Source organism: Aythya fuligula, chromosome 1, assembly GCF_009819795.1.
Source record: "Aythya fuligula isolate bAytFul2 chromosome 1, bAytFul2.pri, whole genome shotgun sequence".
Lineage (NCBI taxonomy): Eukaryota > Metazoa > Chordata > Aves > Anseriformes > Anatidae > Aythya > Aythya fuligula.
In genome coordinates this window covers 88776627-88804160 of record NC_045559.1, presented here as the reverse complement: position 1 = coordinate 88804160, position 27534 = coordinate 88776627, and the positions used below count along the sequence as shown (strand labels likewise).

At 42.5% G+C, this 27534-nt stretch overlaps 1 protein-coding gene across 1 annotated transcript; it reads right to left on the bottom strand.

Moving 5' to 3' along the window:
* Positions 1–27278, bottom strand: DPT (dermatopontin). The gene is made up of 4 exons (XM_032184268.1): positions 26980–27278; positions 16788–16913; positions 5961–6068; positions 1–1418 (listed from the first exon to the last, which is right to left on the bottom strand). Exons 1-4 carry the CDS (start codon positions 27276–27278, stop codon positions 1352–1354), a joined length of 600 nt encoding a protein of 199 aa, XP_032040159.1. The 3' UTR covers positions 1–1351.
* Between the last annotated feature and the right edge of the window lie 256 nt (positions 27279–27534).

The window sequence follows — 27534 nt, the reverse complement described above, 5'->3', positions numbered from 1 at the left end:
TGCCAAACCTATTATTCATTTATTGGGCAAGTGTAGTCTTAATGCTCACACTTGAGGGTATGCTAGTAAATATGTTAAAAATGCTTGGAGCCTGAAAACTGACTGTCTGACAACACTCTTTCCTGTGAAGCTTGGTCTTAAGTTGGTAGCTGGCCCTTGAGCCAGCACCACTGAAGCCACTGCTAAGTTTGTCATTGACCTCATGAACCAAGAAAAAGAGCTCTAAATTCTGGTTTGTTCAAGAGCAAAAATCCCACCTCAGATCTTCCTGGAGGAGATGAACACTCTTTCTTGTTGGATTACAGCTGCTCAGGTGCTGTGCAGTCTTCTGAAAACGGGGTCACCCCATTTACAGGGAATGAGATGCACAAGTTGGAGGAACTGAGATCATCTAAGCCATTAACTTCATTTGTCTGTTCCAAGCCAAGAATATATTACCAAGGGCAGATGGGTGCTGTGTTGGCACCCACAGTGGAAACCCAGTCCACATGAAAAGCAGACTCCTGACAAGTGCAGGATGTCTATGTACTGAGAGGGAGAGTGGCCTGAGCTGCTCCTGGGTTTGCCCAGAGTAGAGCTCCCAGCTAGCCATGTCACTGAAAACTTTTAGGGCAATGTAAAAGAGACTCTCAGTAAAACTGTGTTAGGCTTCTGTTTTTACTGGTGGGTCTTCTGCTCTCATTTTAATCAGGTACAGACATCTTCCAGTATTGCAAATAGCTGGAATTCCCCTGAGTACGCAGACAGCTGCAGCAACAGAGTTCTGCTGAGAGCTTTAACAGGTAACCCCAAATGCAGCATGCCAGAGACCTACCGGTCCTGTTTCCAGCACACTCCTAGCTAAACACTGAGAAGCTGGTGGACATCGCTGGGCTGGTTCCAAGTTGGAAGTAGAAGACAGGAAAGACTACTGCGTGCTGGAAAGCTTATAGTGTGTTTCCACCTCATTTGGAGTGCCTGTGCCGGGAAGCAATTTATATAAAGTTGCTATGTGAAAGTTGTATGTGTTCAGAATGGCTATATATATATATATGTAGAAAAGAAAAAAATATGGTAATTGTGCATATGTCATAGACGTTTGTATCATTAACAAGTGTGTGTCCTAAGCAATTTTACTTGGGGGATACAACTGCCAGTGCAGCTCAAAGGAATCCTGCAAAACTGCTGTTGCAAGCATGTGGGCTGGCAATTTATTTAATAGCTCCAGAGGGAAGAATTGTATCTTCAGCAGACAGCTGATGAGTCTTGGTACGTTTTTTGTGAGTCTAATTGCCCTTCACCCATATAATCACTGACCCTCATCACACCTTGTCCATTCCCAAGCTTTCCAATTCGGGTATTCTCAATCTTTTTAAACATTTTGGAATGGGCAGTCATACTCTGTCATCCTGCAGACAATGAACTTCCACTGACGATCCCTGCACGGGAAGAGAAACAAGAGAAAGGTGTTAGTGAGATGGAGAGGGCAACTGCAGTGGGTAAGACTGTACAAGTAGGAAAATCTTACACAGGGTACTGTGGCAACAAAAACATCTGTCTGGCATTAGCCAACTTTTCTCTGAGTGCCTCATGTTTTTGTGGGATGGAAGGAGATGAAATATGCCTGGTAGTTACAATTCCTTCCCACTCCCCTACAGGATAAGAAAATCAGCAATCTGAATAAGCAGGTCTCGGAACATCCTTCAGAAGACAATGACTATTGATGTTGATCAATCCTAAATAGACATCAAATCAGTGGTCAAGAGGAAAAGGATGGTTCTGTCTGCAGTTACTGTTGTATGATACAATATTCCAAAATATGTATGAAGTAAAATATGTGGGTGCGTTTCAAGCCATTTCTAAGAGACAAGTTATCCACATAGCAAAATTCACTTTTTTTCCTGTTGATAGGTCTGCTAGTTAGTAACCTTTATGAAAGATATGAAGGAATCAATATTGAGAGAAATTAAATTCGCTTCTCATCCTTTATCTCCACAAGTCACGTGTGAGGCAAAAAAAATATTTATAGGTATAGGGAGAGTTCATGCTCTTCCTGGTCTGTGGGTAATTGGATGTCTGTACTCTTCTCAGGAGAGTGATACAACACGTATTAGCAGTTGTTTGTAGGAAGCATGGCTGGAGCAGCAGGATTCAACAGTGGAAGCCAGTGATTTAGCGTTCAATAGCTAACAAGCTGCAAATTTCCACCTTAGCTTATTGTGCACTACATTTCCCTTGACAAAATGGCATGAGTTCAGAGGATCAAATGCTGTCCTGCTGCGGAGCATACACAGTGAAAATGTTCCGCTTAGGCTGTTTGCTACAGGCTGAGGAGTTTTGATCTAAAGTGCAGTCCTTGAAGATGGCAGCAGTCGTTTGAACTGGCAATGGGTAGTGCTCCCAAATGCTTCTGAGTGGTTGGATTCTGCTGATAGTGGTCTCCTCAACCTGAGACATGGGATGGGCAGTGCTGCCATTGAACAGGGGCTCAGCAGCAGCTTTCCTTACAAGACCCTGCATGGTCCTGGTTTTCTGGTGGCCAGCTCCAAGGGATGTGCTGAGGCATGAGGCCACATCTTACTAATGGCTGCTCCTCCGTGGCTGCATTGCCTGGGTGACTGTGTCCTGCAGGAAGGTTAATTTGACTATTAAGCTCTGTGTATGCATAAAGCCTCTTGTTTCAGCTTTCCTTTGCTGAAGTTCTTTAATTGAAAACTTATTACACTAATTCACTGGTTAATGCTGAATCTCAATTGTAATAGGATCTGTCTCATACTTGTCAGTAAGTCTGTGCTTAATTATATAGTGGTTTATATTTTTATTTCTTCAGACCTTTCCTAGATAGCTTTTTACTGTAATTTCTTCATAAAACTGTTACCTTTTCATTAACGTTTTTAATGAAATTCAAAAATAATTTTTAGGAATTTTTAGAATTATTTTAGGAAGTCCTCATTTGGACTGTGTGTATACTTTTCAAAAATACTGTTCCTTTGGTCACTGAGATACTCAAAGAGACAAAAAAAAAAAGGTATTTCATGGATTAACAGGATTTTATGGGTCAAAATTATGGTCTGCTAAACTAGCAAGTATTGTTAGAGAGACTTTTAGCTTTCAAAAGCAGAGGTATAGTCATTTTTCTTAGAAAAAAAAAAGTCTAAAAATAACGAACTGTTTGAAGTGATTAGGAAAGCTTAAACCAAAATATCTTCAAAGGCTTTTTTGTGCCTCTTGTTAGCTTGAGAACATTGCCTGTCATGAGTTAAATAGCCTGAACACAAGTTTTACATGCTTGAAGATGAAAAGCAGTCTCAAAATCTACAGTGTGTTTGCACAGACAAGCTGCATGTGTGTGTCATCCCGACAGGCTGGGTCTGGGAGTCGCTTCTTTTGCTCCTATTCTGCCTCAGCCAGCTGCAAAAAAAAAACCACTGTTTAGGATGACAAACATTGCCTGCTTCTGTGAGAGTCATTTGAGAGAGCTGCTGCGTGAATCTGAATTGCAAACTGCTATAGCAAGACAGTTTTTCACTTCATGTGCTAACCAGAACAAGTTGGTTTCAGGCATTCTGGGAGCTGGAGGCCAGAAAATTCATCAGCTCAGAAAAACTTCCTAGATCGCCTCTGCAAAATGTGTTCTTTGTAGTTTTCACCCACTCCTATTGCAGGTTTGTCTCTGCCATCACAGCAGTGGTAGGACAGAGGTGGTGGTGGTTTTTCCCTTTTTCAGGTACTGTGGGACCACAACCTCCTGACATCCCCGTGATGCTGCTGGCCCTCACAGGAGGCTGTGGTAAGCTTCAGCACTCACAGGCAGAAATCTGCTCAGAGGCATCGGTTACCTCAGCTGCTCTGTTTTCCAGATATGTCATTGTGACTCCTGACATTACCCTGGTCCACATCCGATGATGGCTGGAATCCAGCTAGAGGGGAGTGCACTGCCTGTATTATCTCTCCAGCTCTCTGCAGGGGCCATGGGGAACCAGGATTTAGAATAGCATTGGGGAATATTTAAGGGAGAGAAGGAAAAAAACAAAACAACAAACGAACAAACAAACAAACAGAATAGGGGTGTTCCTTGCAGTCCTAAAATTTACTTATCTAACTGTCTAAAAGGATACTTTCATGTTAACTATGAAAGTTACTCTTCCACTTGTAGGAATAAATTGCAGACACAGCTCCAACCTTCTAATAAATAGGCTAATGAATAGGCCAGAAAATTATGGTTATGAATCTGCAGCAACTTGACAGTGTGCTATCAGTTCTGGAAAGGTCTTATTTTAGGACATCTTTGTGCTCAGGGGATCCCTAGTGAACTCCAGCGAGCTGAAAGCATCCCAGAGACAAAAGCATCTCGTCTCTTTTGGGTGTTATTAGAGACAGCTTGAAATGTCTGTGTATTTGAACTCCCATTTCTCTCTCCTTTCTCTCCCCTTCTCCTTTAGCCAGATTTGGCAGTGGTAGGCCAGTGCGGTGCACCTTGCCTTGTTGTCTGTGCTGTGTTGGGTAACAAATGCTTTAATATACTACTGGACTGAGGTGTCTGATAAAAAACGTCAGCAAAGAAGTAGCTCACAGAGTTGATGAATTAGAGGTCAGCTCAAGATGAAAAACCTCTCTTCCACTGTCAGGTTTCAGTGGCTGCTCACACTCTCCTTAAACCTTTTCTATTAGGGTCTCTACGGTTCCATGCAGACAGCACTGCTGAGTTTATATTTGTTCTAAATTTTAACACTTTATGTGCATAGTAGGGAGGAGGAAAGGCGTCTTTTTAACTGAGCAGGGTGATTACATATCCATTTGCATGACTGCAGCATCACGAGCCTCACTCAAGAAGAACAATTACAAGTAATGACCAGGACCAATCAAGAAAAATTCATTTGAAATTCATTTCAAATTCAATGAATTCATTTTCTGGAAAGGGATCCATGCACTTCCCATTGACAGTAGTTCCTGATGTGGGCTCATATCGGTTAGAATTGTGTTGCAATGGATCAGGCAGGTTGCAGCATTCAGATTGCATTTTATGTCTTGTGGTCTTCTCTTTGCATACTGGCAAACTCCTCATTTCACTTCAGAGAAAGTTAGGCCAAAATGAGTCCCTCATCCCCTTAAAGGATAGGTTGTTCCAGGATGAATTTTTACCAGCATAGATAAAAGATGCCCTAGCTAGACAAAGGTGAGAAACAATCCTGAAGATGTTCCACTTTACAGAGCTCAGATTTAGCCAAGCCTATTGTTACTATATATTTCTCTACTCAAATGGACAAGGCAGATGATCCCCTTCTGCATTAAAGTCCCCTTTTTGTAGAATCACAGAATCACAGATGGGTTTGGGTTGGAAGGGACCTCAAAGCCCACCCAGTCCCACCCCCTGCCATGGGCAGGGACACCTCCCACCAGCCCAGGCTGCCCAAAGCCCCATCCAGCCTGGCCCTGAACACCTCCAGGGATGGGGCATCCACAGCTGCTCTGGGCAGCCTGTGCCAGGGCCTCACTGCCCTCATAGGAAAGAATTTCTTCCTAATGTTTAATCTAAAACTCTTCTATTTTAGTTTAAAACCATTGCCCATTGTCTCATCGCTACACTCCCTGACAAAAGAGTCCCTCCACAGCTTTTCTGTAGGCCCCCTCTAGGCACTGGAAGGCCGCTCTAAGGTTTCCCCAGAGCCTTCTCTTCTCCAGGCTGAACTACCTCAGCCTGTCTTCACTGGAGAGGTGCTCCAGCTCTCTGATCATCTTCTTGGCCCTCCTCTGGCCCTGCTCCAACAGGAGCATGTCTGTCTTTCATTGGGGGCCCCGGAGTGTCCTGATACGCAGCCCTGGACAATTCACCACATGCACTGTGAACTTTGGTCCTCAGAAGTGCAAGCCCAACACTGAGTAGTGCTACAAATGATGCAGCACTGTGTACTGTTTGGGGGCAATAGGAAAGGAAGATCTCTCTCTCTCTTAATTTCTAGTAAAATAAATGAAAAGCAAACCTGTCCACAGCAGAGAAAGTTGTTGTTGCCCCGCGGATGTAGTAGTCGTAAGTATACATCATCATGTCCATATCTTCTCCGTAGTGCCCTGGGTGTTCTGTTGTTAACCTTTAGATGAAGGAAAAAGAAGATAAAATAATGTACCATCTTACCTAAAAGTCCAGTAAATTAGATGCTGATCAGGTTATTTTCCTGTTTCTTTGTAAGTTCATGTTTCTTTATTGCACCATAAGATGAGATTTTACCTCTAAGGCTGCATTTCTCTTCTACGTTATTAATTAATGTAGCTATTCAAATAAATTTCGGTAAGTTTAGAATTGTTCAGAGCAGGTTGGAATATTGCATGCATATACATCTGCAGCTGTAGGATAAAAGCAGCCTGAACAAGAATTTAAAGCTTGTCTCCTTACATCTTTATTGCAGGGACTTGCTTGGGCCTTGTTTCAGTCTGTTTGGTTCACTGCTATAAAGTGCTGTAAATGTTGCCAAGTCAAATAACTACAAGCATTTATCCATTTATGAATTATATTAAATGAATGTAGCAATTAATCCGTTCCTCTTTGTTCTTTCCACTTTCTGCCTAGCTTGTGATGTAAAAATATTGGTCTGGACAATATTTGTTCAGTGGATTTTATCTAAGAAGCTCAAAGTGCTTCTGCACTTATTAAACAAACTATGGTTGCCGCTTCCCTGGGAAATACAAAATAATTCTGCACTTGGTTTTAAGGACATTTCACAGATTAATGAACAGATGCAGGGAGGGGCTGGGACCTTGACCAGTACTTGATGTCAACATTATGTTAGAGGTCGGGAATGGGGACCTGGCGCTCAGTCTTTCCCTGCATTACACCATTTGATGTGGGAGTTGCTAGTGGAGTTGAATCAGCTTCGCTCCAGGAGAGCACAGGAAGAATCGGGTCCCCTGCAAGGAAAACGCTGTCCCTGTTGAAATGCTTGGCTGAACTTCTGTGCAGACTAAAAGGGCTAAAATGCCTGGACAGAAATCCTGGCACCCAGGTTTCTGACTTCATTCAGCCCAGCAGCAGTACTTGAATGATACATGAAGGTGGGCCTAGCACATCCCAGCCAAACACTCGTGTGTTCACAGAGTGTTAAATCAGTGGGATTTGAGGATATGCTTAAATATTTTACTCGCTTGGAATATAATTATTGGGATGGTTTTAAGTTTGTAAAATTAGGTGCTTTAGTGGTATTTGTGGCCCAACCACTCACTGTTGGAATACTCAGAAACTGAAAGTTTACCTGAAACCTGAGGCACACTGGATTATATATTAGACTGCTTTGCCCTAGATGTACTTGCTATAACAGAAAAATCCTCTGAAATTGCCACCGCTGTCTGTATATTTTAAATGTATTTTTGATCACTTTGTTTACCCCTTTCTTATGCTGTTTAAATCTTTGCAAAGCAGATCTGACTAAATTCTGGGTCATTTTCAGCTTTTCAAAGTAAAAGAAAATCATCACGCAGAACCTCATTCCAAACCAGTCATTATTCCTTACCAAATGAAAAATGGGACGAAACCTGAAACTCAGGCATGGCTTTACAAGATCCCCAAGTCTCAACAGTTAACTTCTTTGAACATCTCTCGTTCTCCTGCCTCCTGCCCTTTGGCCATGACACTCATCAACCAACTTATGAGCCATGGTACAAGAACACCCATGCCCAAGTGTGTTTGGGAAGCCAAAGATCAGGGCTGGTCACAGTGTTCCTTGTCAGGGCTCTGGCCAGGGGCTGGGGGATTTGCTGAGCCCTCACAGCGCTGTGTTGTTGATAAGAAATGAGCAGCAATATTTCACAGGTCATGCAGGCAACTGCTGCGGACTAGGAGAAATGGAAGAACCTGCATATGCCAGCAGTTTTGAGGATGGATGAGTAGGTAGAGTCATCAGTAGGCTCTGCAAGTGGAAAAATCGAAGCTGCAGTATTCAGCTCCCATGAAAGTCTGAAACCAGACCAGTGTGGATTTTAAGGGAACTGGGTCAAACCCCCAGAAAGAATAATTACAAATATTACAAAACTGTTTCTCATGGCTTCTCACCATTTAGCTGGTAATTTTTCCTAGACTAAAGACTGTCACCTTAATGTGTTTCTGTCAAGCCGTGGCAAACCTAATTTAGGCACTATTTCAATTGAAGGCTGATGGTATCATTTTTGCTTTCAGGACATCACCTCTTGTGTTCTCAAATATATATTTGTCAGTGTCAGACAGTTTACAGTACAGGTTTGAATACTTTATTTTATTTATTTACTTTTTAACCTAGGCAGCCTGTGACTTGGATATCTAATATGCCTTTATGATCCCATAAAAGGACCTTAACCTGAGGATAAGCTGGTCCCTCCGTATAGCCAACTTGCTGAAAGCCCCCCAGTTAGCAAAGAGCTGCTCTGGGGACTCTGCACTCCATGTCTAGAGCTCAGATGGGAGCTAGGGTATATATACTTCACAAAGCCTGACCTTTGTTACCCATTCTGTGTTTTACCCAGTTAATTTCAGTGGAATTCAGTGCCTTGAGGAGGATTTCTTTGCATGCATGAGTGAAGCCAACGATCTGAATTTGGAAACTTGAGAGTGTTTCTGGATCCCTAGCCAGAGAACCTGAGAAAATGGGGCTATGTCTGTGCTAGTAAATTAAACAACGCTGGAGATTGTTTCTGAGTACCATAATTTGATTGCTTAGGCTTGCAAACTGTAGGAACAAACCCTAGGCGTCCTGGTTTCGGCTGGGATAGAGTTGATTTTCTCCCTAGCAGCTGGTATGATGCTGTGTTTTGGATTTGGGATGAGAGTAATGCTGATAACACGCTGATGTTTTAGTTGTCGCAGAGCAGTGCTTACACTAAGCCAAGGCCTTTCCAGCTCCTCACACCCTGCCCGCGAGGAGGCTGGGAGTGCACGAAAAGCTGGGAGGGGACAGAACCAGGACAGCTGACCCGAACTGACCAAAGGGATGTCCCATTCCTCGTGAAATTGGGCTGAACAGTGAAACTGAGGGAATTGGCTGGGGGCTGCCATTGCTCAGGGACCAGCTGGACATCTGTTGGCTGGTGGTGAGCAATGGCACTGTGCGCCACTTGTTTTGTTTATTCTTTTTGTGGCTGCTATTTTATTTTTATTTTTTATTTTTAAATAATTTTCTTTCTTTTTTTTGTTCTTTCTCATAAATCCATCTTTATCTCAGACCATGAGTTATTGCACTTTTCAGTTTTCTCCCCCATCCCACTGGGAGGGGGCAGGGAGCGAGAGAACGGCTGTGTGGTGTTTCGCTGTCTGCTGGGTGAAACCACAACCCTGGGACACTTTAGGCCCAGCCCAACTGGCACAGCCTCTGCAGAAAACTCAGAGATGCAGTTTGGGAGTTAGCACGTGTGGTACCATTCCCAACAGGCAGGATGTGGACACCCTGCTTTGAAGAGTAAGAGTTTAATAGCGTGGCTGCTTCCCTATTCTAGAGATTCCCCTTATATAATTTTAATATGTAGCCTGAGCATCTGATAGTCCCTCCTTGAAGATTCCTGGGTCGCAGTAGGTTTTTAAAACGTGACATAAGGACCAGATACGGATCAGGATTTCATTTCACTTTCCCCCATCGGCTCCAGGTTTTGGGGCTTTGTTTGTGCTATTATTTTGAGAAGACACTAAGACGTGTGTTTATATATGTTCCACCAAATGTGTTTCATAACATCTGTTTGGCATTCAGCGAGGAAAATGTTCTGTAATCTTGACCAGCACTATGTTCTGGGCAGGCCAGACTCTGCAAAACACAAGGTTAAAAAGCTGCTTTCAGCCCTACTCAGAGGCAGAAATGAATAACTGAGAGTCAGTTCTCTGAACTTGTTTCATGAGCCTTTTGCTTGAAGAGTAAATCTGATGAATTTTGAAGTAAAGCTCATGAATTACTGTGAAGGGTCCTGCAGACCTTTTGCAGAAGCAGGCGGTGTTATTCTGAAGTGAAGGGATGCAATAGGGAGAGCCTTCGTTTAGCTTCCCACTCTTTTCTTTCTGCCTGCTATCATTTCCCCCTCCCTCTCAACTAACATCTCCACATTGCTTTTCTATCTCTCATGGCAACTCTGCTAAGATATGTTCAAAAAGCAAGCATATACAATTACGAAAAAAAAAAAAGAAAAACAAAAACAAACAGGGTCGTGATCTGCTCTGAAGGTTTTCTTGTTGTATGGACAGACGCCTATTTACTCCATTCGTTCTGGAGAGAAAAATTATAAATAGTGCTCTGAAAGCAGTGTTCAAGTTCACTTGGGTCCGTGTGGTCTGTCTGTCTACTTCTGTTCGCTTTGATGTTTGCTGCACTCATTTATGGAACCGTTCCCTTAAGCCCGTGCATCTCAAGGTCATCTGGATAGAGCGGTATCCTTTGGAAGGAAATGCAATTCGTTATCTGCAGAGCAGGGCTCTGCGGTGTTAGCCAGCCCTTCTCTGTTATCCCTGTTTTTGGGAAACCTGGGGATAAGTCTCACAAAACGTATCTCCCGGAGAGATCACACTGTAGAGTTTAGAGCATAGGGATATTCAGTACTTGGTTTTCTTGTCACAGAAGGGAGAATGGTCATTTAACTCAGCATTGAAGGTCTTCTCATAGTCTGCCCAGCACAGGACAGTGCTTCCCTCAGCATTTGTTGTAGCTCAGCGTGTAACTTTATTATCAGTCTTTTGACTAAAAATACTGTGTTTTACTCAGTGATGTGATTCTCCATATCATCTTTAACTACCTACCAGGGTCATACAGACAGATAATTTCTTTACAGACCTGGTAATATTTGTGAGCCACATGTGACAATGTGTGGTTTATACCCAAGAAGACTCATGGAACAAGTACGAGACACCTTTTGCCCGTTGGTGAGGCTTTGCCTACCCAAAGGAGTTTGGAAGAACAAGGACAAGGCTCATTTGTGAAGACCCACAGCAACATGCATGGATGCACTTCTGGCATTGACCTCTTAGTCAAAAAAAAAAGGGATTAGGGGAGCATGGAGAAACCTGGGAACTGCTGGGTGCTGAGACAAAGCTGCTACTGCCATTTGGAGTGACCTAAGGCCTCCAGGGTGGTGGTTTCGGTGCCCAAGAGGGTACACGAAGGAAAACACTAGAGTAGAGGCTTGCAGAGCAGCAGTGAGAAGAGCTGCGTTGTATTGATCTTGGCATCTAGGCACTGAGTAGTTTGATGTCAAACAAACCCTGAGGAACAAGAGGATCAGTCAGAAGCTTGCAAGCTGAATTCAGTGAAATTGTTTCCTAAAACCACGTATGCACAAAGATGTTAAGTTCGAGGAAGGAATTGTAGGGGAGGAAATAATAATGTGAGACTTTTAGCAAGTGACTCTCTTTTCAGTCCGTATCATCCATTTGCAAGAATTAGTACAGAAGACAAAGGAATTTTGCTCCTGCTTTGCTAATCTATTTCAGGTTAGTATGAATTGTATGATGTTTGAACACAAGACGCTTGGAGCAGTAGGGGCGTTGCTGAGAACAAAAAGCAGGAAATTCTACATTAAAGGCTGGGGAAGAAAAGCCTGTGAGAAAGAATGTGAGTGGTTCAACGTGTATGAGGAAAAGCAGGAAAACCTGGCAGAAAAGGTATTTTCCGTAACAGGGTATTTAGCTGGTGTAGAGTTGGTGTGGGATGGCATCTCTTCTGACTGGTTTCCAACCCCCACCCATTCCCACGTTTTTCTGATATACTTTACAATAATCCTATAAATCTTGCTCAGGGCAGGAACGGGAATGAAAAAGTCATGATCTGTAACAGGATTACTGTTGTTATTATTGTAGTCTGAAAGTAGTAATGTTGTTTATTTTCCATGGAGAAGAATGACTACGTTAGGGATTAATAGAAAACACAGGGTTATTCATTTAGCACCGAGAAGAATGCTTTGTACTAATCTACAGCGATCCTTTTAATGATCGACTTCAAAGGTAGGTATCATGAATCTATTTTTCACTGATAAGAAGATCTGGTCACACCGAGGCCTTATTACCCCTTACTGAAGTAAATGGCAATTGTGGTATACCTCGCCTTCAGATGGGAGGCAGACAAAAGAAATGAGTCTTTTGAAATATCAAAGACAGCCGGTGGCAGAGCTCATGGTTTCCTGCTCCAACTGTTCAATAGATTTATTCCCTGCTAGTAAGTGTGTTGTTTTGGAGTGTGTTACCCTTTTCTCTTCTTGTGCAACTAGCAAGACGGATGGCTGGTCTCTGACCTTCATTCTCCTCCTCCTTGCCGAACTCTTCCTCCAACAAAGCCACAGCCAAAAGAAGGAGCTGTTTCATTTCAGGAGGGAAATACAAGCTTTAACGTTAACTTCCTGACCTTTGAGGACAAGGAGTGTCCTACGAATGGCCTTACTCTCTCAGATGCTATTTTATAAGTGCTTCAAGAATATGGATTTCCTCAAAGAATTTTGTTTCAAGAACTGGGAGCCTGCATGCTGCATTCAATGAAAATGGGAATCATGTGCCTCTTTAATCAATTTCAATTCATCCTCCAGCTGGAAGACAGCAGGCATTCCCTTTTAAAAAGCATGCTGTCCTGAAAAGCCAAAGAAGGTCTTAGTAAACTGACTACAGAAATTCCTGCCAATGAGTCCAGTATAGATCCCAGGTTGTTGGCCTGCCAGGGTAGGAGAGATGTCCTGGAGCTGCCCTAGATAATGTGCTTCTCCTAAGGTGTTCCTGGAAGGTAGTCCTGGGGATTGGACTGCAAGGTTTTACTGCGGTAACTATACAATCAGTAAAAAAGGAGCAGAGGGGAACTGAGTTCTCCAGAAGTTTATTTTTCCTCCACATCTATTCTGACCTCACCTCCTGGTTTTGTCTCTCTGCTGTTGGTAATCTCTGAGAAGCCTGCTTAGGATCTCATCAGTTTCAATATGGCTTTGGAGGCAGGTTGAGTCAAGAAAACAAGTAAGTTCTTTAATCCCCACAGCTCTTGGAAAAAGTAATTGTTTGCCTGGACAATGTCACTGTGACAGAGAGCAGCCACAGCTCCAGACAGACCTTCTGGCACATGGACTGATGGTTGTTTGGAGAGGGGAAACAGAAGTAAACAGTCTGTGCAGGCTTGGGGCTGCTCTGTGACATGTGTTTGCTTTTGAGAGTATGGAGTCGAGCTTTCAATTTCCTGGCAAAGAGAAAAATCGGAGGTCTAATGGGACCATTTAATAATGCCGTCTCTGCATCTGCAGTGGATTTGTTTCCTTTATGGTTTGAATAAGCATACAGTTTATTTTACTGTGGTAGCATTCCCCAGCCAGGTGAAATAATTGGAGCTTTTCTGCCTCCTGTGGGGAATGTTAATTATTTTCAGAATGGTAAAAATGTGCAGAATCCATGACAAGGCTTGGCATGATAATGAAGGAAACAAAGTACTTGTAAAAAAATAAAATAGCAAATGCAAAACTATGAGACTGAAAGAGATTAGTGTATTTATTTGCAGTATGGGCTTACTGTGCAGGTAAACTGGGAATTAATGGTGAGAAGATAAACTGTGAAACAAAAGTGCTGGGACCTCAGAGTAAGAGTATAGATGCTACCAAGCAAAGTCCTTAAGCATGTGTTTGGCTTTAATGGTGTGTTTAAATTAAGCAAAGTGTTTAAGTGTGGATTTCAGTCTGCATGATGGTGTCATAAATTAGTATTCCAATAAATGTCAGCAGGACTCAAACAACAGAGAAGAAGGTTCTGGCTGTAGAAACTGGGTCAAATTCTAACAAAACATTTGTGTGGCTCGTATTCATGGGGGAAAAACTGTCTTTTTCAGTGTAGGGAAGAAAAGCTCATTTAAGGCAAATATATTCGTGAAGAAGAAGAGCCAAGAGAAACCATACATAAAGATCACCTGTCTTGTTGTTTATATATATTTGCCAGAGAGACATGTAAGGAGACAACTGGAAGAAGAAGGGATCAAATACCCAAGGTGAGAATCAATTTAAAGCAAGGCCCTCGGTATTTTCAGTTTTCCTCACATATGCCTTTCTGTCTATAGCTGGTTTCATAATGAGAGATTCATTGCAAGTTAAAATTCAAGGCTCTGAAGGAATTCTGCAATGTGGATTGTCTTTTAATCCAATATGTGGATTTTCCTGTGCCTTACACACAACTCATGAGGCACCACAGTCATCACATATTTTCCTGGTGTTATTTTCCCACATAGCTGTATACTGATAGATGCCTTTGCATGAGATTAAGCTGCTTCAACCAAGAAATATGAGTCAGCAGCAGGTTAATAGCCATTTCTCCGCAGACAGTTTGTTGACAACTAGTTTCTGGAACAGAATAAATATCATTATAGGTTTGGGTAGAAAATGTAATAATATACTATACACACACGTTTTTATTGTGTTTTATATGTGTATACATTTTGAGATATTACCCATGGTAGCCTGGAAATGTTTGTCAGACTGTTTGGAGAACACAGTCTCAGTGGCAAATGCGTCTTAAACTGAGTGCATGATACAGACCAGAAGTGTGATGTATGAGCGAGGCTTTTTGACGATGTCTTTAAAATGCCATTGGAAGTGGAGTTTTGAGTAAGAGCCTCTGGGTTTAATGAATGGGGAGTCTCGTTGCTGTATACTGAAGTTTATCAGTTCAGACTAGACATATCTGTAGTACTAGAAGTGGTTCCAGGGCATGGGTTTTCATGCTACCACATTGTGGTTCATGTTGTTCATATTCTAGCATAAAAACTAGCACTCCCCCAGACACTGTCTGGATGGAGTAGAGGGAATAAAAGAGAAAAGAAGCTGTTCCCAGCAGACTATGAGCAAGAGACCACTGTTTTGGAGAAGAGGGAGAGTTTAGCTGCATGAGAGTTTAGCTGCCAGCCCACTCTTCCTTCTGTTTGGGATCACAGGATAACTCTGGCTGAAGGAGACCTCAGGAAATCTCTGGTACAGCACCCTGCCCAAAGCAGGGTCAGCCACAAGGTCAGACCAGGCTGCTCAGGGCTTTTTTCACACAGGTCTTGAACGACCAATAGCTTGAAGAGAACAAACGGAGCTCCAGATGGAGGGACTGAGGCTGGTAAAACCCAGTGCCAAATGGTTGCTAAATGTACCCATGATCACATACTACATGCCAGAAGCTTTTTGCAAGCCAGGTGAAGATCTTTCCAGAGGTTTTGTACTGTAGGGACCAGTTCTCCACGCCCAGAAGGATGTGAGCATATGGGACTTAAACCATGCTTAGGGGCAGAAACACTTCACCTGCCTTCATCTGCATGGGAAGACACTAGCTGTTGAACTGCATAAGGCATTCTTTTCCAAGCATGAGACATGGAGTCTTGTCACTGTTTTGAACAGAAGGGCAGCATAGGAGTCTGCGTGCAGCTGGGATGGAAACGCATCCCAGACATCAGTAACCCCAAACATTTACATTTGGGCTTTGCACTGCTCTGAATGCCAATATGCAAGGCAGAGACAAAGCTGTTCCAAGTTGTCAAGACAACATCTGAGGGAAGCAGAACTGTCAACAACAATAAAAGAAGTCAAAGAGGATTTATGCTCTTTCACTGGAAATACAGGCAGCATTAGAGGAGTAAGAGAGTTTGGAAGAAATGCTTAAAAGCTAGTTTTAGTTTTCCTCAGAGGGAAGAGCCTGGGTAGGTGTGTAAATAAACCCTGAGGTAGAAAGCATCCATAGACAAGGTAGGCTGGAGAGGGGGCAAGAAAATGTTCAAAGGCTTTTATAGAGTTCCTGCCATTTAAAATCCTTAAAAATAATAACAAATAAATAAATAAAACATATCTATTTTCCTCCTTGCTGCAAAGAGACTGAAGTCTGCAAAGCAAGGCAGCGCTGTTGTGTTTGGCCAGTAGCCAGCCGGACAAAGAAAGACCAGGGGGCATGTAAACAGTTTGTATGCATCTCGATGGGAAGTTGACTTCAAAGTTGGGTTCTGGAAGCAAAGATTCAAACACAGATTTCTCCCCCTTTTTTCTAATTATTCTTATTTATTTACTATTTATTTTTAAGTTCAGGGGTTATTCTTTGTATTAGTGAGAATAGCTAGATTAATAGCCCTGGAGCCTAACGTCAGGAGTTCTGTTACACAGACTGGACAGGAGCAATATGATCTTTCCCTACACAGTCTGCTTCTGTGCTTCCATCTCAGTTTAGAGGAACCACACCCGGGACCACAGGGAAGCTCAGGATGTGTAGCTCATTTTTTCTGTAGCCTCTGTGAGGTTGCCAGCACCAGTCGTGATACTGCGTTGAAGTGAGGCCACCTTTTTGTTAGGTTTCAGCTATGATCAGGAGCTCATTTTGACTTTGGGCTTTGAACAGCCATGAGAGGAGGAGCAATATTTATGTACTAAAAATACAAAAATCCCAGATTGTCAGACAGAGGATGATTTTTTTTTTTTTTTCTGAGGTACCTGGAAGGAAGTTCAGTATTGTAAGTCATCTTGGTAGAATAGCGTAGCACAGAGATGCTTATGCTCCTGTAAATGTGTTGGATCAGGTAATAGGAGCTATGTTTGAAATGTAATTTCATTTTGGGAATTCCTGTCATAGTTTCCAGCATAGATAGGCTGTTGTTGATACCCAGATTTGTTCATTTAGGACTAGCTAATGTGTTGTATTGTTCAAGGCTCTCATTCTCTTCCCTTAAGTCATGGAGCCTCAAGAAGCCTATGGTCAGATTGGAAATAACTTATTTAGTCCCATAAAACACAGTTAACTTTTTCTTAAACAATTGTGTTAATGGGACAAGGGGCTAAAGACACTTAAAGGAACTGCTGGGGAAAAGAGACTAATAGGTTTGGTTTCAGCCTGAACTTACCAGCACGAATATGGGCATCGCCGGCTGTAGCGGCAGCAGTAAAATTGCCATTCACGGTCAAGCACAGATGGAAAATACTGACTCTGGAAACCAGCCACCAGCCCATTGTTTGAGCAGGTCTGGTACCTAAAAGAGAAGTGAAAGAAGAGAACATGTAAAGAAGACGTTGTCTTAGATTCCGTACTAGTTTCAAGCACTTCTGAAAACAGCATTTTTTATTCAGGGCAGAAGCTAGGGATCTTGCTTTGTATTGTGAAGCATTGGCTGAATGTGCTGTATATTTAGTTACCAGTTTATATAAGAAAGCAGCAGTAATTGACAAATAATGTCTTTGTGTTTACATTGCACTTAAAACAGTTTTTACTGTTTTTAAGTATTTAAACATTCCAATATGTCAGTGAAACAAGAAAATTGTTGTGGTGTTGCCATTCTCAATTGTTTACAAATCATGAGACTGACTTCAAAGTAGTCCATTAATACCTTTACGTTGGAGTTTGAGCATTTGGAGTTCACTGGAGTAATTTTTTTGACTGCTTCTCTACAAAAAAGATAGCTTAGAAACTCCTTTATATGAGAAGTTTATCACTTCCTTTCATTTTATTTCTTTCTCAAATATTTTTTTTCAAGGAGAAGGCAGCTACTGCAAAACATTATAGGCTTGTGATGAAATGATGATTTGATAACAATCATATCAGGAAAATTGAGACCCGGGTCTTAGAAAATTATAAGACTAACATAAATTTTGTGAAAAATCTGTTTCTTCATGCTTTCTGTGTACTCAGGAATTCTGTCATATGGGTAAGACAGTGCCTTCAAGGAGAATATGTATGGTCTCCAAGCATGCAAATACAATCCTCTCTTTCTGCTCCCCCTACAAGAATCTGGACACTGATACCCAAAGTAATTGAAGCAATAATCAGAGTTTGAAGAGCTCACTTCTTTGAGAGTACAGACAAGGAGAAAAAGAAAACAGACAGCTCATTAACTCAAATGATGAGCACTCATTCTCTCAAGCACCATCCTAGCCTCATTGTTTCCCCGTTGGGGAGAATTACAGGAATTCAGTTTCTTCCATTTTCTTTCACCCTTTATCAAGGAAAAGTGTAGCCACCTGTAGCAAGCTTTCTTTGTGATATCTTAAAGTCAAATACATTGATATATCCAAGAGGTAAGTTTACGATTAAGAAATACAAAAAAAATAAAAATAAAAAATAATAATCATAGTTTCAGTCAGTAACCTCAGTTTATTTTCATTTTTTTTTGTCCTATGAGAAAAGACTAAGCGAGCTGGGCCTGTTTAGCCTAGAGAAGAGGAGATTGAGAGGGGATCTTATCAACCTCTAAAAATACCTGAGGGGACAATGTAAAGTAGATAGGGCCAAACTCTTCTTAGTGGTGTGCAGTGAAAGGACATGGGGTAATGGGTGAAGGGTAATGAACCACGGGAGCTTTCGTCACTAGATGAAGAAGAACTTCTTGTAAAGAAGTGGGTGACAGAGCACTGGAATGGGCTGCCCAGGGAGGCTGTGGAGTCTCCAAGGTTGTGGAGATGTTCAAAACCCACTTGGACTAGGTGATCTCTGGAGGTCCCTTCCAGCCTCAGCCATTCTGTGATTCTGATTCATGAGCCTTTCCAGAAAGAGACATACATCATCTAACACTCTGGTGTTTTGAAAGTCATTCACTTGTGCATACAGGTGTTAGTGCTTGCAAAGTATGAGGCTTGAATTTTTTGCATTCAAAGGCTTGAATGCAAAAACTGAAAAAGTGATCAGTTTTGACCAGCACATAGATGAATTCCTCTGCCTGACTTTCAGCTTCCACCTTTGAGCCAGAGGTCTCTTCTGTATGTCTTTTCCATGGCGTTGTGTTGTTCAGACAAGATTATTTACATTTGTTTGTATCCCCGGATCTCCCACATTACTGGGGTCACTCATATGTGCTGTGCTTTGTCAGACTCCTTCAAGGACCTCCAGAATTAAGCAGTGATGGGGACTCAGAGTTGCTATGGTATCGCACCAAGTAAGGCAGTTTGGCTCACACTCAGAGGATTTCAGCAGGACTTTGATAGGAAGTTGCTCTGTTTTTTGGCACATGGGCCATGGGAACATATGGCTAAGACTCTGTGTAAACATGTTGGATAGTTTCAGATGATTGGTGTTACCCTGATGGAAGGAAGGTTGATGCACAGAAATATTGGGAATGAATGTACCTGTTGCAAAATGAGCGCTTTCCTGCATTAATCGGTGTAAAGTAGAACCAAACTTGTGTCTCCTCATTTTCTTCTTCCTCCCCCTCTTCCAGTTGCAGGCATTTCCTCTGCTCCCTTATGCCCTGGGAGATTTTTTAGCTCTTGTGCCTAGGTGCAATGCTGTGACTATTTTGTTCCCTCATTTCTTCTGCATTTCCTCTCAGAGGCTTGGCTTTGCCATGCAATTTTCCATTTCAGTTGATCAGCACTCGATATTCCTACCCATGTTTGTCTTTGTGAGAGGTTCTTCCTTCCCCTTTTCTCTCCCCACTTGATTACATTCAGTCTGGAAAGCCCTGCTCTCCTTTCCCTACAACTGTTTTTATTTTCTTAACACTTCTACTAATGCACTCAAATATTGACAGAAAGATTCATTTTCAGAGAGTTGTCACAGGTGGACCCTTCTCTCTGTTGGGGTTTGAAAAAAAATGTGGCTAATGCAACACTCCCATGCTTACATATGTAGATATTTGAACACCAGACTTCAGGAATATTTGATTATTTTTGATCACTGGTCTATGTTATCATTAAAAGAGTGTTTAAAATATATATGTATACATACACATGTATTTGGAGTCTCCTTAAAAATTAGTTTCTTAGATGCAGAGTATAAGTGGAAATAAATCATGCCTTGTAATTGCATTGCTATTTTATTTTTAAAACATTCAAAGGAAAATGTGAAATTATCTTTTAAGCTCATGTTCATTTCTCCCTCTCTAATTCTGTCTCATGTTCATAAAGTACTGCAGTCCATTTTTCAAGCTCAATATTGGGTTCAGTGAGAGAAAGATAATGGTGAAATTGAAGTACTTTTCTTTAGCCTTGAGATAATACAAGATTATTTTTCTTCCAGTCTTTGTAATTTTCAAGTCAAATCCTAATATTCCTCTGGAAATGAAGAAATGCTCTCAGAAGTTGGAATGCTTATTTGTGAGTTCGTGTAAAATCTTTTCTCCTATTTTTCTTCTCCCAGTTGGCCTCTTCACTACAATCAGAAAATAAGTCTTCAAAGGAAACAAACAACCCCCTCCCCACACACCTTTTTAGTCAGATGCTGTATGCGCTGATCTGAAAACAAGACTTAATTTGTGATGATTTCTTCCTTCTGTGTTAAATTCACTATTCCTGTCACAGTAAATCCTGCAAACACGTAGGGTGAATAAAAACCAGTGATTCAAGCCCTTTGATTTATGGCCAAATTAAAAAATGTCCTTTTTCACCAGACCCACTCTGTAGCACTTTTTGTTATAGAGATAATTCAGAAATAATGTTGCTGGGCTCTCTTCATTCTTGAAGTCCTGACACTGCTAAGATACCTTTTAGAAGGTGAATGCAGAAGAGCGTGAGAAACCAGCTGGAAGTGCGTGGGATTAAATTTGGCAACGGATGGGTTGTTTTGTTTTTCTTGTTGGCTCAAATCGCGTTGCACGAAGAATTGGCTTTCGGAGCTGGTACTGGGAGAAGAGGAGGTGAGCTGGCTGGTAGGTGGAGGAGTGGGCAGATGGGTGGCGGTGAGGGTCAGGTGCTGCTGGATGGGAAGTTGCCCTGCCCTTCCCTCGTTTACATCTGCTGGAGGTATCAGCTGTGTTCTGTGGAGAGTAAGTTGGGAGCCTCATGCTGGGAGGAGTTCTGTGTAGCAACAGGTAGGGTATGGCAGCTGAGACTTCCCACTGCCTGCTGCAACTGCTACAAAAAGCTACTTCTTTGCTGAATCTTCTTCTGACCAGGTTAGTAATTAGTGTTGTGTAGTTCAGCCAAGGCAAGCAATCAAAGAGTGTATCTCCATTACCAGTTAGCTCAGGTCAAGACTGCGTTTCTGAAGTAAGTCTCCTGGTCATCCTTGCTTTCTGCTCTTTGGTTCCCATTACAAAATGTTAGAGCATGTAAATTGAATTCGATTCCATTGAATTTCCACTTAACTGGAAAATTTATTCAAAAGCTTTCCTTGTTCTCCGATTCACATTTAGCCATAGGACCAGACAAGAAGTGGTCTGAAGCAAACCCACTCAAAATGTGTGTGTGGATTTTGGGTGCTGTGCACAAACTGTTTCACCCTACAGAACCACTTAAATCATCCCACAGTATTTGCAAATGTTGATACAGTCTCAGAAACCAAGCGTATAGCTCCTTGACTCAACAGTTGCCTGCCAAAATGAAGACAAATACTGCTTGCAGTAGTATTCTTGCTTTGAACAAAAGCACCATTTGTGGGGATACTTCATCCTTATGCCTGTGTCCTATTTTTGTTCTTTGCTAGACAGTGCCCCAGAGTGCTGTGTCCCATCTAAAGCTGTGTTGTAAACCCATCCCTGAGGCCCTCCGTCCCTCAGATATGTTAGAAATTAGCCTGCGTAGCATGCGTATCCTGAGGATGATGACCCGAAGAAAAACAGATCTGTCGAGCTGCAGTAAAGGATACTTCTAGAGCCCGTATTGAGCCCCTGCCATGCTGGTGAGGTAGCACTCCCTAAAGCTCTCTGGAAACATGCAGCCTGACACACAGTAGGCATGTGGTCATGGCGCATTAAGGGCAGTTTGTTCCTTACAACAGGGTTACCTGAGAGTGTCGTTCTGCGTACCTCCAAAAATCCCACTTTATTTTTTTGCTCCAGAGCAGATGGCTTCTGTAAAATATGTATCATTAATTACTTTAAAGCTGCCTCTCTGGAGCCTGTCAGAGCAGAACGGCTCCATGTACTATGGCGAGATGTCAGACACGACAGACTGACCCAGCAGAAATAAAGCTGCGTGCTTCCATCTGCAGTCCTGCCCGGAGCGCGTGGAGAGAGGTGGCCTAACCTCATGCAGCTGGTAGGACCGTGGCCAGAGTGTGGGAGGCATTTGATAATGAGATGTTAGTTATGCTGTTTTCCTGTAGTGTTGTTTCACCAAAATCTCTTTCTTTCAGTATCCAAAACTTTTGGTACATTTTTTTTGGGGGCGCTGTCCCGTAGTCCTGTTTTTTTTTTGTGGCCTGTCCTCCCTCTGTGTAATTTGGTTAGTCGCATGATGAAAGCTAATTCGATGATCCATCTGTTGTTACAGATGAGTGAGGAGAGAGAAGTGGCTGAGGGTAGGCTCAGGGCACTTGGAGCACTCGCAGTCAGACGATGGGAACTGCTTCTGCGTGTTTGATTAGGCCGTGCCAGTCTCCAGCAGCCACTTCTACGAGGAGTCTTCACTATCTGTTGTGGGGAGGGGAGGCGTGTTGTCATCCACTTCCACATGCCAAAGGCTACTTCTCTATGAACGTCTGCTAGGTTTTTATTTCCCTCACAAGAGCCAGATAATCACGCAGGGGTAAGTGCTGACTGTCCTTTCTCCTCACTGCGCAAAGGGAAGGCAAGGTCATAATCCCTCTCTTGATTTCTTTCTGCCAGGCGTTGGCGATGCCTCCCTACCCACAGAAAGACCCCCCTCCTCTGCAAGTGCTCCCACTGGGCTCAGCTCACTGCAGCTGTGCTAAAAGCCTGGAGCGCTATCCCTTTAACATAAACCTAGGATTGTGGAGAAATTAACTTGTTTGTGTAGACAGCACAAATGGGAATATTTTAAAAGGCAGCTTGATTATCAGGCTTGGGTAATACAGCCTCAAATTTGAGTCTTGGGATTGGTCAGAGATGGAGAACAAAAACAGTTCCTCACAGATGTACTGGGGTGAGCTGCCAGCGTCTGAACAGGAGGCTATTACAGACACTTCCTTCCTTTGCTCACGGTCTGTCCTTGCACCCAGTTTGTGGGAAATAGGGCTGCATGCCTGCTTAAAGGATCTGCATGTGTCTTTGTGCCCATAAAGAGAAGGGAAAAAGCAAGAATGGGAATGGGGTGGGAGAATCTAAATATCCGTTTTTTCCAAATCCCATCCAAAGGCTTTCTCAGAAGCCTAAACAAAGAAAAGAGCCAATAAACATGCATGAAATAGCATTTTGCTAGAAACGTTTCTACTTTGTGCTGTATGGATAACCGGGAGTATATTGGGGATATGGCACAGTTCCATCTCATATGTGGTGTAAAACAAACATTTTCTCCTGGAAGGAAAAGTTGCCTTTCACTTACATGCTTTAGTTTATTTAGTTTATTTGCTTGTTTCATCCCTGCCCTTTGATGCAATCACTTTTAGGCCATTAAAAATGTTTTTCTTAAGTACCTTGTTCAAAGACTGGTCTGTGGAGACAGCTTTGTAGTATCCAGGGAAGCACTGAAGTAGTCTCGCCAGCTTAGACCTTAGATCTTACATTTTCTTAGGTGGTGAAATACCCAAGGTCAAACTTCCTCCAGGACAAATCAAGCTAAAAACATATGCTTTATTCTGTCTGAAAAGGCACAAATCCTTGAGATGTCACAGTAAATAAATAACTATAAGGCCAAGGACTCTGTAGGATGAGGGGGTGTCCTGAGGACTTCCCTAATCCAGACATGAGTATTTCCAAATTATTGAGGAACAGGTTCTGCTCCCAGTGTTGTTAGCATCTGGCTTAGCATATAGCCTCTGCAGAGACAGTAGGGCCAGGAGTAAGTTGTTGGGACAGATTTAGCAAAGCCTTTATAAGTATACTTCACTTTAAACATATTCACGGATTTATGGAGCGGGGAAGGCTGAGAAGAAATTAGTCATCTAATCAAATCTTTTTCCAAAATTTTCCTTGCAAGTCTTCTAACACGTTCAGAGGTTTCTCAGCAAAACACAAAAGAACAGAGGTTCAGCAAAACACAGAGGAACATGCTTTCTTCAGAAGCGCAAATGCACATAGATGATTTGTTGATGCCTAATGTGGATTTGTGTCATTGCCCTCTTTTTGCTGAATCCTTTTTTTTTTTTTTTCATATCTGTAAGATGCAAAGTCTTACAGGTTTAATCCTAAAAGTCCATATAATGCCTAGTGTTAGTGTAGGAAGCAAACTTACCTACAACAGCTCTGCCAGTGATCCCCTCCTGCCCTCCAATACCTCCAGCTCTCCCAGCCCTATGCCCCCTATATTCTACCATTTTTCCCTATAATGCTAATGGCTTTGTATTCCTTGCAGTTCCTCTTTCTAAAGCTTTTCTTGCTTTGTTGTCTTTTCTAAAGAAACCTCGCTTGGATTTGGCTCTGTTGTGCAGCTGCACAGCAGTCAGAATTGGTGATTTGTGAAATGCCACAAACATCATTTGTCAGAGGTCTTTTTTGGTTTCTGCCAGAAACACGTTTCTGGTGTTTCTGGGAGATGGCTGAGAACTGGAGGGAATTCAAAGGAGAGCTGTATGTTGGAAACCTAAAACTTGGAGAGGAAAACTAGAAGAACAGAGATGTGTTCAGTCTGAAAGCAAAAGCATGGGTGAAGGTGAGGCATAGATGCTACCTCCTAAGAGATTTTGCAAAGATTGCAGTGTGCTCGTTCTCGTTACTCCATGAAGGTAGGGCAGGGAATAAAAAGCCTCAATTACAGCAGAGGACACGTAGTTAAATTATGCGAAAAATGAGGCAATTTTGTGGTTATTGTGAAACAAGACATTGAGTATCCCTGGCTGTGATGTGCAAGGTGAGACAAAATGCCCTGTGACTGCAGCTGAAGAAGAAATATTACAGTTCATCCTCCCAGCATGGGAAGTGGACTAGGTAGCCCAGCAGAGTGCTGTGTCAGCTGATGTGAGGATGATACATTGCTCACAAACACATTTGTTATTGAGGAAATCAGTGCAGAAACAGAGGTGGCCAAACAGGAATTGATACAGGTTATGACTCATATTTGTAATCCAAATTGATTACTGAGTGAATCTTTTTAGAGCTTGGGGTGGCTCCAAATAGCACTGAAATGAGTATGGAAGGCAGCAAAAAGAGGCAGCTATGAGAAGCAATGTGAAGACTGCCAAGAGAGTAGGTGTGGGATTATCAAAGGCCCCACAAATTACATCTGTGCTGTCACAAAAATGTGAGTTTTGGGTGTGGTCTCGGACACCCCATTCTGTGTGTTTTTTTTTTGTTTGTTTGTTTTGTTTTGTTTTGTTTTGTTTTGTTTTGCTGGCTAATGCTGACTCCAGCCTGGGATGAGCCCACTGGGTTCTTGGGCAGCAGCATTTGGGCACAGTGAGGGCTGTGCTGGCATGCTGCAAACCATCCTCCATGAAGCACTATAAATGCAACCAGCCCAGCCCTGTTGTATAGAAAACTGCAGAATGTGACCAGGCACAGCTAAGATGTACAGCAATAGCCTAAGGAATTAGGAGCACAGGTTCACCTTTGCAAAGAGATGTGTGTTCCCAAATCACTTTGGTGCCTTTGACACCCCCCCATACTCCACCTCTAAAATAGGTAGAAGAAAGAAAGAGATCTATGCAGAGTAGACAAATAGATGTAAGGATGTTAGACTGGAAAGGTCAGCTAGGGAAGAAATAACTAGAATAACTCCAAGAGCTGGGAGGGAGAGTTATAGTTAAAAACATTAAAGAGGGGTTGGACAAGAAACATGTTTGGAAGAAAGATAGGGTTGGTTGAATGGCAATAGGAAACATGTAAGCTAAAAAAGAGGACAAAATGAAAAGAGTTTTTTAAGAGATGGAGAAAATAAGATTCAGATGGTATGCTGTGGATGTAGTCATAATAAGCACACGGAGTGTGATGATGAATACAGCCTCATGGTTCAGCTAGCAGAAGAAAACGTTCTGTATAGATTGTACACTACCCTGTTTGTAAGAAGTAAACTTGAGCAGTTGCTGTCAGGGATTTTTGGAAAGAGAATAACCATTTTATTTTGAACAACAGAAAGGTCTAATTCAAAATTACTATGCAGCAAGTAGAAATTGCACCAATGTATGAAAAATGAAGTCACCCAGTATTATCACAATGTCTTCTTTCTGTCTGTTTTGCAGCCCTCTCCCTTTCTTTTCAGTTCTGAAAAGTGAAGTATGGGGTCAGTCTTTCTTTCCTTAGGAATTGCATCAGCCATAGGAATGTATCCCATGGTAAATGAAATACTATGAATAATTCAGGGCAAAACTTTGAATCATTTAAAAAGCAAAAGCTTAATGTTTCATTGTTAACCTGTTCCCATATGATGTAAAATTTGCAAAAGTCACATTGCAATTTATGGAGCAGAACCATTTAAAATATTTGAAAATATTCTTGTATTCATTTCATTTTGTCCAAAGAACATTTCATATTCAGAGTTGTCTGAAAATATTTCACGTTTCATGAAGAAATCAGTAGAAAATTAAATATTGGGTATATACTGCCTAAACATGATTTGCCATACATATTTCCAAAAATTATTGTGGCCACAAAATACGATCACTTTTGCCTGTAAGCATAACAGAAAATGTAATGCTTAGTGTACCCAAAGTGGCTGTACGAAGGATTTAACATGACCTTCTGCTATCATTATCATGGATATATACGCTGTGATTATCAGTGATATATATGCCACCATCATCACTCGTTAGTGCAGATTTTTGGTTCCTGGAATACCAGCATGACTAGAAAACAGCCTTTGGCTGGGCCTAAGCCAAAAAGCTTAGCAATGAAAACACAAAGAGAGAAGCCAGCGCAATACAGAGATTTTTTTTTTCTAGTGATAAGAACAGGAGGTCGGTGTCATGAGCTAGACAGTTTGTTCCCCAATTTAGTCACCAATTCAGCGTGTGGCCTTTCAGAAGCAGCTCTGTCCTGTACTCTCTGAAGGTTTGTGCCTCATTTTCCTCACCTGCAAAGCGACATTTGCGAGACCAACCCCCTTGCAGCTGAGGCTGCAAGTGACCGAACAGCACAGTGCACTGAGGCCCTCCAGCAAGGAAGCGCTACAGAGGAGGCAGAGGGGATGCTGCTGACTGCCCTCACGCATGCATCGCGATTAAGGGGTCTCAGGCAGTTACTGCTCATTGCCATCGCTACGGCTGCGGTACGAGCACCCGCCTTCCAGAGGGGGTATGAGGGCTGCGCCCTGCCAGGACGGTTCGGGGTGTCCTACCATTCGGTGCCCGCCCTGTTGATCTCTTCCCACCAGCACTCTGTCGGCTCACCGAGGCTCTGGGCTGCCGGCATGCAGGCGTAGTTCCACAGTCTGTCGGAGCCTTCCTTCTTGCTGAAGACACTCCTGACGGCCACGATCACTTGCCCGTGCGGGCACTGGAAGTTGAAACCCTGCCGGTACACATTGACCCATTCATCGTTATCTCCATAGTTATAGGGGCCGTAGTAGTAGTCACCATACTGGCCCCATGCCACTGTCACCAGAGGCAGGAACACCCAGAGAAGGACGAGGTCCATCCTGAGGATGTTTCTGGCTTAGAAATGCCCCACTGGTGTGTTGGGCTGGCTCTTTTATATTGCCTCTAACATTTGGCTTCCAGATGTTATGTTTCCAGATCCAAGTGCAATGTGTCATTGCTTAGCAAAACTTCTCTGAGTTACAGGCACGTCCAATTGCTTTTAAGGTGGAATTCTGCAAGTACAGTAACTGCAGGCCCTAGGAGCAGGGGCTTCCCACCACCACAAACCATCTATGATCCCTTATGGCAGAGCT